The 14,336-nt window shown below is 44.5% G+C and overlaps 1 protein-coding gene across 3 annotated transcripts in view; it reads left to right on the top strand.

Annotated features, from left to right (window-relative positions):
- Window positions 1-14,076, top strand: part of LRFN5 (leucine rich repeat and fibronectin type III domain containing 5) — a 223,675-nt gene extending 209,599 nt beyond the window's left edge. For all 3 annotated transcript variants that reach the window (XM_040333381.1, XM_040333383.1, XM_040333382.1), the window contains one exon: window positions 12,557-14,076. In XM_040333381.1, coding sequence (XP_040189315.1) covers window positions 12,557-13,499 — 943 coding nt within the window. In that variant the 3' untranslated portion in view covers window positions 13,500-14,076. The remainder of the gene's footprint in view (window positions 1-12,556) is intronic.
- Window positions 14,077-14,336: the final 260 nt, after the last annotated feature.

The following is a 14,336-nucleotide window of genomic DNA, read 5'->3' as shown; positions in this document are numbered from 1 at the left end:
GTGTAAGGTGACCAGACCAGATAAAATGAAATCCGGGGACATTTTTTTTTATTGGCTAAACCTCCCAATTCTTATACTTACCTACCTGATTCCTATACTGACCTACCTGACTTCTATTTGCTGCACTACTCACACTCCCCCCCCCCCCCCTTCACACACACATGTACAATGTAGATGGGTTGATTTTGCTCACCTCTTTCTGGCCTCCATGATCATCCTTTGGAGCACCACTCGCTCTCCGCCGATCTCACACATGGGCCACCGACACTAGAGGGATCATGTGGGAGAGGCTGGACCACATGAGCCCATGGGCAGAGGGAAGGTGCTGCAGAGCAATGCCTGGGATTTGGGACATGCCTCATCGAAGATGTAGGGGGCCGAGGGAGGCATGCTGCACATGGCCACAACACATCACACTTCTGGGGGCACAGTAAAAATTTTCGCCCCCCCTAAATGTTGCGCCTGGGGTGAGAGTACTGGCTGCCCCCCATACTACACCACTGCAATCCGGGGACAAAACCAGGGACAGACTTGGTCCGGGGACAGTGCCCTCAATCTGGGGACTGTCCCTGAAAACAGGGGACGTCTGGTCACCCTACATTAGTGTAATGGTCAGTGGGAAGAATGCTTACACTTGTGGTCTTCGGTAAGGGTTACCCACTTACAGATAGCTAAAAAGATCAATGGTGTTAGTGGGAACTTATCTGGGAGGCAGAAATTGCTCATTGCTTAAGGAACCCCTATTTATTTTTGCCGTACATACCGTTGTATCTTTATTTCCCCCCCGGCACATACAGCGCGTCACAAGTTGCCGAAAGAAGCCGGACTGCGAGTCGGCTCTATACGGCACCTGCGCACCGACGTTCGGCTTCTTTCGGCAACTCGTGACGCGGCCGTATGCACCGGGGGGAAGCTTATGTCATACGTCAATCAATTAGCCTGTGCATAGGAACGCCCACTCCCGCGGGATTCACTACCCGGAAGCCGGGGGGGGGGGGGGAGAATAAAGATATAACGGTATGTACGGCAAAAAAAAGATCAGCATACAGTCAATGTCGGAATGGAGCTTAATGTAATGTTAGAATTTTTTTTTTAGGGTGAACCCCCGCTTTAAGGTTAATTATGAATATTTAAATGCACTTTATGGACGTCATTGGTTTTGACGTTAACGTAAATGGCGTCCAGCGCCATTCACGGACGACTTACGCAAACGACGTGAAATTTCAAATTTCAACGCGGAAACGACCACCTAGAGGGCAGCCTTAACTTTACGACGCGTATCGCTACGGAAACAACGTAAATTTACAGCGACGGGCAAAGCGGACGTTCGTGAATCGGCATAACAAGTCATTTGCATATTCTACACCGACCGCAATGGAATCGCCACCTAGCGGCCGGCCTAGTATTGCATCCTAAGATCCGAAGGCGTACAAAGCCATAAGCCTGTCGGATCTTAGCCAAATGCCGTCGTATCTTGTTTGTGAATTACAAGTTAAGATGCGACGCGGCAAATTTGAAAGTACGCCGGAGTATCAGCAGATACTCCGGCGTACTTTTTCTACGAATCTGGCCCTAAGATCTGCCCAAGTTTGTTGTGATAATCTCCTAAATCATAATTTCTAGGTTGAGGAGTCATCATGTCAATTTTCCGCATCATGGGGCACTGCTGCTAAAATGTAAAAAATCTGGAAATAAATCTTTCAATCCAAGAGAAGCTACAGCCTTTGAAATGGGAGCCAGGGTATAGGAGACATTTCTAAGATTAAAAAAATTAAAATAAAATTAATAAAAAAAAGAATAAAAAAATGGGCAACAAATCCTCCTGATGAGAAGGAAATGATTACTGTCTCCAGTACCTATAAAAATAATTCCCCTTCTGGTACTGGTAAGACGCATGTTGAGTTGTATCCTTAAATTAAGGTCAGGAATTTATTTATAAAGCAGAAAGTAATCTGCATTACTCGCTGACCGTAAATATTCCAGGTGTTCACTGGCAGGATCCCGAGAAAAGCATTAAATTCCACGTGGGAAGAAATTGTAACCTAAAAGGCAGTTTTCATAGTCAAATCGTGTGTTTTATTTGATATGATTATACCCAAAGAATTTTTTTCTTTTTTTTTTTTAAGTGTATTTTGTGCGTGTACTCGAGAGAGGAGCCATACTGCAGGAGTTGGGAGTAGGCAGGCCTCCCCCAGAGGCAATCTGCCATCTTTCTCCATGCCCCGGGTGGCAATGGCGGGTGTGTGAGGGGGTCCTCCCACACAACCCGCCCTACCTGCTCCGCTTTGAAGCCCAACGGGGCAGAGGGACTCCCAACCAGGGAGTGAGAGGACCTAGCCCGCTCAACCAGCCCCATTAGTCCTTCGCCTCTCTTTTTAGAGACCGCGTGGTCAAAGTGCGTGCATGTTAACCCAATTTCGAGTGCGTGTAAGTGTGGTGGTTTTTGTGGGAGGGGGGTGGGCGTACTAAGCGCAAGCTTACCTCGCATAGCACACCCACCGGGAGCCGGGCTGAGACCACCAAACTCAATTCACATGTAGCCGAGAGCGGGATCCGAACCCCTAGCCGCAGAGGTGAATGGCTTGTCAGCGCAGTGCCAATCGCGTTGAGCCACCGCAGCTCCTATACCCAAAGAATTAAACATTGTAATCACCGGACTATATAAACCTTGCCTCAACAATTGCCTGGATATAGGACCCAAATGGAAGAAAGATTTTTGGAAAAACTAAAGCGAAGGAAGTATATTCTGTTTTCCAGACTGGTACAATTGCAGTATACTGGTGAAGCCAACGTGTTTCGGGGGGGACAAAGAACTCCCACTTTCTCAGGGCTGTTGATCAATGTTATTGGGAAGGATCCTGATTAGGTCTGTCTGTGACGTATAGATCAGATTGATGATTGTCAGAATTCCCGGCTGTAGCTTCAGAGGCAGCATTGATCCAATCTATACGTCACAGACATAACTATTTAGGATCCTTTCCCAATAATATTTGTCAGCAGCCATGAGGAAGGGGGAGGTCATTTGTCTCCCCGAAACACGTTGGCTTTATCTTATAATCTGTACTCTTAATAAAATGTTTTAATTTTTACATCTACTGGACTCCGATCCCTCCTTTAGGGCTCATTTACACTTGCATCGGCTTCAACACACATTAACCACTTAAGACCCGGACCAAAATGCAGGTAAAGGACCCGGCCAGTTTTTGCGATTCGGCACTGCGTCGCTTTAACCGACAATTGCGCGGTCGTGCGACGTGGCTCCCAAGCAAAATTGGCTTCCTTTTTTTTCCACAAATAGAGCTTTCTTTTGGTGGTATTTGATCACCTCTGCGGTTTTTATTTTTTGCGCTATAAACAAAAATAGAGCGACAATTTTGAAAAAAATTCTATATTTTTTTACTTTTTGCTATAATAAATATCCCCCAAAAACATATATAACATTTTTTTTCCTCAATTTAGGCCGATACGTATTCTTCTACATATTTTTGGTAAAAAAAATCGCAATAAGCGTTTATCGATTGGTTTGCGCAAAATGTATAGAGTTTACAAAATAGGGGATAGTTTTATTGCATTTTTATACATTTTTTTTCTACTACTAATGGCGGCGATCAGCGATTTTTTTCATGACTGCGACATTATGGCGGACACATCGGACAATTTTGACACATTTTTGGGACCATTGTCATTTTCACAGCAAAAAATGCATTTAAATTGCATTGTTTATTGTGAAAATGACAGTTGCAGTTTGGGAGTTAACCACAGGGGGCGCTGAAGGAGTTATGTTTCACCTAGTGTGTGTTTACAACTGTAGGGGGGTGTGGCTGTAGGACTTACGTCATCGATCGAGTCTCCCTATATAAGGGATCACACGATCGATGCGCCGCCACAGTGAAGCACGGGGAAGCTGTGTTTACATACGGCTCTCCCCGTTCTTCAGCTCTGGGGAGCGATCGCGACGGAGCGGCTATAAGCGGCAATAGCCGCGCCGTCATCCCGAATCACTCCCCGCGGGTTACCGACCGCCGCATGTACCGGGGGGGTCCCGATCGGACCCCCGACCCGCGGAAAGGCGGGGACGTACATGTACGCCAATGTGCCTGCACGTGCCATTCTGTGGACGTATATGTACATGTGGCGGGCATTAACCAGTTAATGCCCCTTTAAGACCCTTCTACTGTTTTTGAAATCTGAACGGGGTCGTGGTTGAGTTCCTGCACCTATTTTCTAAGAAAAAAAGCTCTGCATATTAGTATTTATTGTAATATTCCATAATTGAAATTGTTCCTTGTTTATACGATTGTAGATCGGATAGACTTTTTTAACATGTAATACACTATATTACCAAAAGTATTGAGACACCTACCTTTACACGCACATAAACTTTAATGGCATCCCAGTCTTAGTCCGTAGGGTTCAATATTGAGTTGACCCACCCTTTGCAGCTATAACAGCTTCACCTCTTCTGGGATGGCCGTCCACAAGGTTTAGGAGAGTGTCTATGGGAATGTTTGATCACTATTTCAGAAGCGCATTTGTGAGGTCAGGCACTGAAGTGGACAAAAAGGTCTGGCTCACAGTCTACACTCCAATTCATCCCAAAGGTGCTCTATCAGGTTGAGGTCAGGACTCTGTTAAGGCCAGTCAAGTTCCTCCACCCTAAACTCTCTCATCCATGTCTTTATGGACCTTGATTTCTGCACTGGTGCGCAGTCCCGTTGGAACAGGAAGGAGCCGTCCCCAGACTGGCCTGATCACCTTTGGGATGAATTAGAGCAGAGACTGCGAGCCAGGCCTTCTCGTCCACATCAGTGTACCTGACCTCACAAATGCGCTTCTGGAAGAATGGTTAAACATTCCCATAGACACACTCCTAAACCTTCATCGCTCTAATTCATCTCAAAGGTGATTTATTGGGTTGAGGCCAGTCAAGTTCCTCCACCCCAAACATCACTCATCCATGGCTTTATAGACTTTGATTTGTGCTCCTGTCTAAATCATTTGGTGGAGGGGGGATTATGGTGTGGGGGTTGTTTTTCAGGGGTTGGGTTGGCCCCTTAGTTCCAGTAAAGGGAACTCTTAAGGTGTCAGCATACCAAGACATTTTGGACAATTCCATGCTCCCAACTTTCTTGGGGACGGCCCCTTCCTGTTCCAACATGACTGTGCACCAGAGCACAAAGCAAGTTCCATAAAGACATGGATGAGCGAGTTTGGGGGTGGAGGAACTTGACTGGCCTGCATAGAGTCCTAATCTCAACCCAATAGAACACCATTGGCAGCCTTCCCAGAAGAGTTGAAGCTGTTATAGGTGCAAAGGGTGGCCCAACTCAATATTGAACCCTACGGACTAAGACTGGGATGCCATCAAAGCTCATGTGTGTGCATTCCACGCTGGACCTGGCTGACTTCCTGGTGGCCACAGGATAGATTCCTCCTTATATCTGCCTACCCGTGGAACCAAACGCACCTGAGACCGGATCACACCGTTCACTGGAGACACAGATGAACCTTTTTTAAAACTTCTGTCTGTAAGTGCATTACTTGTTGTACAAACAAATTGCATCACACATATTGCACTTAGGTGGCGCTTCCTGTTGTTTTCCCTTTTCTCCCATGTGTGTGCAAAGGCAGGTGTCTCAATACTTTTGATAATATATAGGTAGATTCACAAAGAGTTAGGCCGGCTTATCTACAGATAAGCCGACCTAACTCTGAATCTGCACCGACCTATGTTTAAGTGTATTCTCTAACAGAGATACACTTAAACATATCTAAGATAGGACGGCTTGCGCCGTTCTATCTTAGATTGCAATGTTCTGGCTTACCGCTAGGTGGCGCTCACATTGCGGCCGGCCTAGATTATGTAAATGAGGGGATACGCCGATTCACGACGATTCACGAGCGTACGCCGGGCCTACACCGTCGCATTTCTGTAAGGGTTATGCCGCCTAAAGTTATTCCACCTATGAGGTGGAATAACAATGTTAAGTATGGCCGCCGTTCCCGCCGCGAGGTTCGAATTTTTTGTGTCGTTTGCGTAAGTCGTCCGTGAATCGGGATTTACGTCGTTTACGTCCGCGTCAAAATCAATAGGCCCGTACGGCGTACTTAGTCGCAATGCACACTGGGAAATGTAGTCGCCCCCGGCACATGCGCAGTACACAAAAACATCAAAAAACGTGAGGTCAAGCCTCATTTCCATACAACACGCCCCCCTCCTAGTCATTTGAATTAGGCGTGCTTACGCCCGCTCGTTTTAGGCTACACCGCCGAAAATTAACAGGTAAGTGGTTTGAGAATCACTAATAGCCTAAATAATTTACGGCAGTGTAGCCTAAAAAGACTAGGCTAGGCCGTCCTAATTTTAGGCCAGGGTACGTGAATCTACCCAATAGGCGCATAGATACGACGCCTCACACTCAGAGATACGACGGCGTGTCTGGAGATACGCCGTCGTATCTCCAACGAGAATCTGGGCCATAGTGTATGTTTGTTTGTGTTTGTAAAGAAAATGTTTTTGAAAAATCAATACAATGTTTATAAAAAAAAGAAGAATGTAGCTGGCGTTCTACAATCATCGCCTTTTTAAAACCGAGGCTGTTTTCCTTTTGATGAGAGCGCAACTTGAAAAAAAAACAAAAAAAACATTCAAAATATTTGAAAAGCGCCGATCATCCTTTTCTATGCCGTCACTTGACTGTACTTATCTGTTTTATATCAAACGCTCCTTGTCAGCCTAAGTATGAATTACGGGAGCGTAGGTATAAATAATACGTTTCAGTAAAGTCAAAAGAAACTCTCTTAAGAGAAGCTTTTGCTACATTTTTTTTTTTATTCTGCGTTATTTCAAGCTGTGTAGCTGTAAAAGTGGTGCTGTGGCGTATGTGATAAGTGGATTTATTTAGAAGTCAAGCAATGTAACATTCTCTCACCTTTCAAAACCAATCTGTCATAAATGAATTCTGTTCGAATAAGTCATCAGTTTTTTTTTATCTGTACTAACACGAGTTTTCATTAGAATCCCCAATAAAACCCGCAGTCATTGTCAGGTCTTCGTCTTCTGGGCTTGTTGGAAGCCTACTCATCGGCAATTCTGAATATGTACTAATGACATTTTAGTTTGTACTGTAAGTTGGTGTAATATTTAGTGGACATTAACCACTTCAATACAGGGCATTTTCACCCCCTTCCTGCCCAGACCAATCTTTAGTTTTCAGCGCTGTCGCACTTTGAATGACAATTGCGCGGTCGACGTGGCTCCCAAACAAAATTGACATCCTTTTTTCCCCACAAATAGAGCTTTCTTTTGGTGGTATTTGATCACCTCTGCGGTTTTTATTTTTTGCGCTATAAACAAAAGAAGAGCGACAATTTTGAAAAAAACACCAAGGCCCGGATTCAGGTAACACTTACGCCGGCGTATCTAAGTGTCAATGGGCCAGATCCACGTAGATCAGCGTAACTTTAAATGGGCGTAGTGTAGTAACGCTACACCGCCGCAAATTTGGCCTCGTACACACGGACGGACTGTCCGCTGAAAACGGTCCGCCGGAAACCTGTCCGGTCGGCCGTACACACAACTGAACATGTCTGCTGAAACTGGTCCGCGGACCAGTTTCAGCAGACATGTTCGGTCGTGTGTACTGGGCCTTTGAGAGGCAAGTGCTGTATTCACAAAGCACTTGCCTCTAAAGTTATGTCGGCCGGCGTAAGGGCGCGGAATTCAAATGATAAAGATGTGGGCGTGTTTTATGTTAATTCTACTTGACCCCACGTAAATGACGTATTTTTTGAACGGCGCATGCGCCGTCCGTGAGGGGAATCCCAGTGCGCATGCTCGAAATCACAAATAGTCAATGCTTTCGACGTGAACGTAATTTATGCAAAGCCCTATTCGCGAACATTTTATGCAAACGACGTACACGACGACACTGGCCCGACGTCCGTACTTAACATTGCGTACGCCTCATAGAGCAGGGGTAACGTTACGCCGGAAAAAGCCTTGCGCAAACAACGTAAAAAAATGCGCCGGCCGGACGTACGTTTGTGGATTGGCGTATCTAGCTAATTTGCATACTCAACGTATAAATCAACGGAAGCGCCACCTAGCGGCCAGCGTAAATATGCACATTTGATCCGACGGCGTACTAAGACGTACGTCAGTTGGATCTAGCCCAGGTTCAGGCGTATCTTGTTTTGTGGATACAAAACAAAGATACGCGGAGCATCCTAGAAGTTACGTGGCGTATTAATAGATACGCCGACGTAACTTCTTTGTGGATCTGGGCCAATGTGCGCCATTGTATCTATGCGCCTAATTCTTAATGCAAAATACGCCTGAAATGTGGCTTCGTCTGACCGACGTAAGTTCCCTACGCCGTCGTATCTTGGGCGCATATTTACGATGGCCGCAAGGGGCGCTTCCATTGAATTACGCACCGAATATGTAAATGACCGAGATCCGCCGATTCACGAACGTACTTGCACCCGTCACAGTAATATACGCCGTTTACGTAAGGCGTACATCCGGCGTAAAGTTATTCCACCTATAGGAGGCGCATCCCATGCAAAGGTATGGACGACGGAACAGCCGTCGTAATTTGAAGTTGTTTACGTAGTAGTACGTGAATGGGGCTGGGCGTAGGTTACGTTCACGTCGTAGGCATTGAGCCGTCGTATCTTAGGGAGTATGTTCGACGTGATTCTGAGCATGCGCGCGCATGCGCCGTTCGTTCGGACCATCATTTGCATGGGGTCACGGTTCATTTACATGGATTACGCCCACCGTCCACCTACTTTGAATTAGGCGGGCTTACGCCGAATGATTTACGTTACACTGGCGCAACGTAGGGAGCGAGTGCTTTGTGAATACTCTGCTTGCCTCTCTGGGATACGTCGGCGTAGCGCATATGAGATGCGCTACGTCGGCACAAAGATGCCCCAATCTACCTGAATCTGGCCCAATATCTTTTACTTTTTGATTTAATAAATATAATATAATATAATTTTTTTTTTCTTACTTTTTTTCCCCTCAGTTTAGACCGATACGTATTCTACATATTTTTCGTAAAAAAAAAAATCGCAATAAGCGTATTTGATCGGTTTTCGCAAAAGTTCTAGCGTCTACAAAATAGGGAATAGTATTATGGCATTTTTATTTATTTTTATTTTTTTACTAGTAATGGCGGTGATCTGCGATTTTTATTGTGACCGTGACATTGCGGCGGACATATCGGACACTTTTGACAAACTTTTGGGATCATTCACATTTACACAGCGATTAGTGCTATAAAACTGCACTGATAACTGTGTAAATGTGACTGGCAGGGAAGGGGTTAACACTAGGGGGCGTTGAAAGGGTTAAATATGTTCCCTAAAGTGTGTTCTAACTGTAGGGGGAGGGGGAACACACATCTGTCTCCTCACCACTGACAGGACATGGATCTGTGTGTTTACACACACAGATCCATGGTCCTGCCGTGATTGCGGGCAATCGCGGGTGCCCGGCAGACATCGCGGCCGCCGGGCACGCACACCGGGTCCAGAGCAATGCGGTGGCGGTGCGCCCGGGAAAGCAAGGACGTCATATGACATCCAGTCTGAAGGACGAAAGGTCCCTGCCAACGTCATATTACTATGACTCGGTAGGGAAGAGGTTAAAGTGAATGTAACCCCAATTTTTTTTTCTTTTTTTGATGTCACAATGTAGAGTAAAATATTTCCTATCATCTGTGCCTAGTCTTGCCACAAAGAGTTAATCCTGCTCTGAGCAATCCTCTTTTATTGTTCAGTGAGATAAAACGGACTAACAGAGAAAAACCTCAGTCCGTTCCGCCCCCTTGCTGTGAGTGACAGGTTATTTACATATCTCATGCACTAGCTTGGAGACAGGCATTATTTTTTAATTCCCACCCCCACTCCTTTTCTGAAGTCATGTGGTTACTTTTCTGGATTTTGACTGGATGTTAGTGATCATAGCAGAATTTATATATATATATTATTTATATAAGTAATACATAGGACAAAATGCATGTTGACAAGGGGAGTGTAGAGAAGGGCGGGGCAGTCTACTGACCTCACGACTCCACCCACTGAGCTCCAGACAACAGACCCGCCCACAGAATCTGCAGTTTTTCAGGTCTTATAACAGAGAGAGGGGAGACATTTGACAGGTGAGGATACATGCAGGAGGCATCTATATCCTTATAGATCAGCACTATGGCAGCAGTTTTAGAAAGGATGAGAGTGGATAACATCCACTTTAATACAAGTTTTTTTTTGTCCTATCTATTTTAGAATGTGTAGAAATGTGTTTTATTCATTTATAAAGTAACCATAACAATACAACACAATCAGAAAACATAGCAACCTTCATAAAATAAGCAGAATAAATTAAGACAATAGAAAACCATATGGGTTTCATAGACACCATCAATAGATTGTAGTTGCAAACATACACTATATTACCAAAAGTATTGGGACACCTGCCTTTGCACACACATGGGAGAAAAGGGAAAACAACAGGAAGCGCCACCTAAGTGCAATATGTTTGATGCAATTTATTTGTACAACAAGTAATGCACTTACAGACAGAAGTTTAAAAAAGGTTCATCTGTGTCTCCAGTGAACGGTGTGATCCGGTCTCAGGTGCGTTTGGTTCCACGGGTAGGCAGATGTAAGGAGGAATCTATCCTGTGGCCACCAGGAAGTCAGCCAGGTCCAGCGTGGAATGCACACACATGAGCATCCCATTCTTTTAGCTACGCCGCCGTAACTTATGGCGCAAATTCTTTAAGGATTCGAAAAAAAATAAGTTACGGCAACGTAGTGTATCTTAGATACGCTACGCCTGGCGGATATATGCGCCGATGTACGTGGATCTGCCCCTGTGATTTTAGTAATAAACTGACTTTTGATAACAACATTCTATTGTATTCATCCCAGATCAGGAGGTTGCGGGCCACATCAGAGGGCTCCACGGGCCACATGTGGCCCCCGGGCCATTGGTTGGGCACCCCTGATCTACACGCACATGAACTTTAATGGCATCCCAGTCTGCATTTCCGTCAAGAAAATAGAGAACATGCTCTCTTTTTGTCTCGTCGAGTTTCTCGACAGTTTCCTCGACGAAAATGTACACACGACCGGTTTCCTCGGCAAAAAAATATCTCCCAGCAAGTTTCTTGCTGGTTTTTGCCGAGAAACTCGGTCCTGTGTACGAGGCCTAACAGAGGAAGACAGATGCTCAGGCCGGCTCAGTCAATTACCCATCCACTATCTTTTTTACAACTTATTGGGCTTCCTCCACCTCTCCCTCTCTTCCCTTCCTCTGATGCAGTTTCAGTGCCCATACATCTTATATAGATCAGAGACTGTTTGAACTCAAGCCAGCTTCTCCAAGTTACATAGAATTTTGCATAGGAATCATTTTGTAAATGTATTAATTCTTCCAAGAATCTAGTACTATCTACCTTTCTAAACCATTCCAATATGGTTGGTGTTTTCTTAGACTTCCAATGTTTCGGGATCAATTTTTTCGCAGCCAGCAGTAGAAATGGGGTAATAGACACACTGGGCCAGATCCACAAAGAAGTTACGCTGGCATATCTATTGATACGCCGCGTAACTTCTAGGCTGCTCCGGCGTATCTTTGTTTTGTATCCACAAAACAAGATACGCCTGAAGCTGGGCTAGATCCGACTGGCGTATGTCTTAGTACGCCGTCGGATCTAAGGTGCATATTTACGCTGGCCGCTAGGTGGCGCTTCCGTCGATTTCCGCGTGGAGTATGCAAATTAGCTAGATACGCCAATCCACAAACATACGTCCGGCCGGCGAATTTTTTTACGGAGTTTCCGTAAGGCTTTTTTCTGCGTAACGTTACCCCTGCTATATGAGGCGTAGCCAATGTTAAGTATGGACGTCGGGCCAGCGCTGAATTTTCCGTCGTGTACGTCGTTGCGTAAAACGTTCGCGAATATGGCTTTGCGTAGAAGGACGTTCATGTCGAAAGCATTGGCTTGTTGCGAGTTAATTTGGAGCATGCGCACTGGGATTCTTTCACGAACGGCGCATGCGCCGTTCACAAAAAAACGTAAAATACGCGGGGTCAAGTGAAATTTAAATAAAACACGCCCACTTGAATTAGGCGGGCTTATGCCGCTACACATACGCTACGCCGCCGTAACTAAGGGCGCAAGTTCTTTTTGCATACAGAACTTGGTCCCAAAGTTACGGCAGCGTAACGTATCTGATATACGTTACGCCGGCACATAGATAGAGCATTCTATCTGAATCCAGCCCACTATATTTTTTCCTTGACTCCCTTGTAGCGTGAAACAGACATTATCAAGGATCTTGCCCAATTTCAGAGTTTTACCAGTCGTCTTAATTAAATTGTCCCACAGTCATTGTCAGGTCTTCGTCTTCAAGGCTTGTCGAAAGCCTACTCATCAGCAATTCTGAACATGTAAAAATGACATTTCCATTTGTAAGTCGGTGTAATAATTAGTGGACATTAATTCAAAGGTTCTTTTTTTTTCTCCATCTTTTCTAGAATGATTCCTCCAACTAGCAAGACATTCCGTGTTAATAACTTGGCTGCGGGAACTGTCTACGACCTGTGTGTCTTGGCAATCTACGACGATGGGATCACCTCTCTCACGGCTACAAGAGTTATCGGCTGCATCCAGTTTACAACCGAGCAAGATTACGTCCGTTGCCATTTTATGCAGTCCCAGTTCTTGGGAGGCACCATGATAATTATCATAGGCGGGATTATTGTTGCATCCGTGCTTGTTTTCATAATTATCCTCATGATTAGGTATAGGGTTTGTAATGGTAATGGCCAGCAGAAGGCGACGAAAGTCAGCAACGTGTATATACAAACTAACGGATCCCAGAACCAAGGTTGCGGTGCATCATTGCCGCCATCTGCTTCCAAGCAGATCGTTGAGCATGAAGAGAGTGCTCAGTGTTGTAAGTCTACTGACAGTGGCGCACCTTCTTCGGACACTTGCTCAAGCCAAGGTGCTGCCGCTGCCGCTGCCGCTACCTCTGCTCCTCCTCACACGTGGACTTCAAATACTTCTTCTCTTAAGCAGAAGAAAAAGACTGCGTCAAAACCCGCGGACTCACAAACGGACACAGTTTTAAATATGGAGTCCCAAAACACGAATAGGAATAATTCTACCGCCCTTCGGTTAGCTAGTCGTCCCGCTGTAGCTGTTAAAGAAGCGCCAACTCACAAAAGAGCACAATCAAAACCAAGTAAGTTCCTTACCTTACCTGCAGACACTTCTAGAGTAAAGCGGAGGTACTCTTTAAATGGTGAGATCATGGAGTACCATTGTTACGTGAACTCGTACCACACTGCTGGACTGTGGTCTAAAAGAAGCATGTCTATGAATGGGATCTTGGGCCAGTCTGATAGTTCCGACATGGACAGTGGGAAAGCAACATGTTCAAGTTCCGAATGGATATTGGAAAGCACTGTGTGATTAGTTCCTTTTTTTGACATACAATTCTAAAGAGAAAAATACTTAATTATTTGGAACACCTTGCTAAAAAATTCAATAATAAAAACAAAACAAAAAAAAAAAAGAATACATGGAAATTCCATCAATGGAAATCAATGTTTTCATTTTTGGCTTCTACAAACAGGGTTGTGTAAAAGCCACCTGCACCTGTAAGTTGGCGTTCCAGTGGTGATACAAGACAAGATAACATTTGAAAATGGTGGAATAAAAACATAAAAAAACAGCACCAGTGCCTTCCTTTCCTGTAGGACTGGCTTCCTGGTTCTGCCGCAGCAGAAATAAATGGGACTGAGATCACGTTAAAGGCCTTTCATATGGGAAAATCCTTCAAGCTTTCAACATACAAAAAAAAATGATACAAAAAAAAGACCAGTTATGGAAGTATTAGTAAAAAAACAAAAATATTTTTTAAGAGACCAGACTGTATTTATTTTTGAGTGACAATGGTGTTGCCTTTATTTTTAGGCAAATGCTGTACAGAACAACAACTTCTGTGTTGTTATGTTGTGTAAAATAAAATATTCAATATCTATATGAATTAATGGTTGAAATTTTTACCTTTTTTTACATTTATTTTTATAAAATGACAAATTAAATTTTCAGGTCTGCAAACCATATCTGGATGGAGCTTGTAGACTTTTGTACTTACTGTGGTTGAAAAAGCAAATCAGATTTTGGTAACACTGAAATACGTAATATGTAAGTTCTTACATTGCACAAAACTTGAAAATCCACCTTGTTACTTATTGTTGAAAAATTAATTATTTCTCGAATTACATAAATGATGAGGTGTCATCC

Source organism: Rana temporaria, chromosome 13, assembly GCF_905171775.1.
Source record: "Rana temporaria chromosome 13, aRanTem1.1, whole genome shotgun sequence".
Classification (NCBI taxonomy): Eukaryota; Metazoa; Chordata; class Amphibia; order Anura; family Ranidae; genus Rana; species Rana temporaria.
This window is presented reverse-complemented; position numbering and strand designations above follow the sequence as displayed.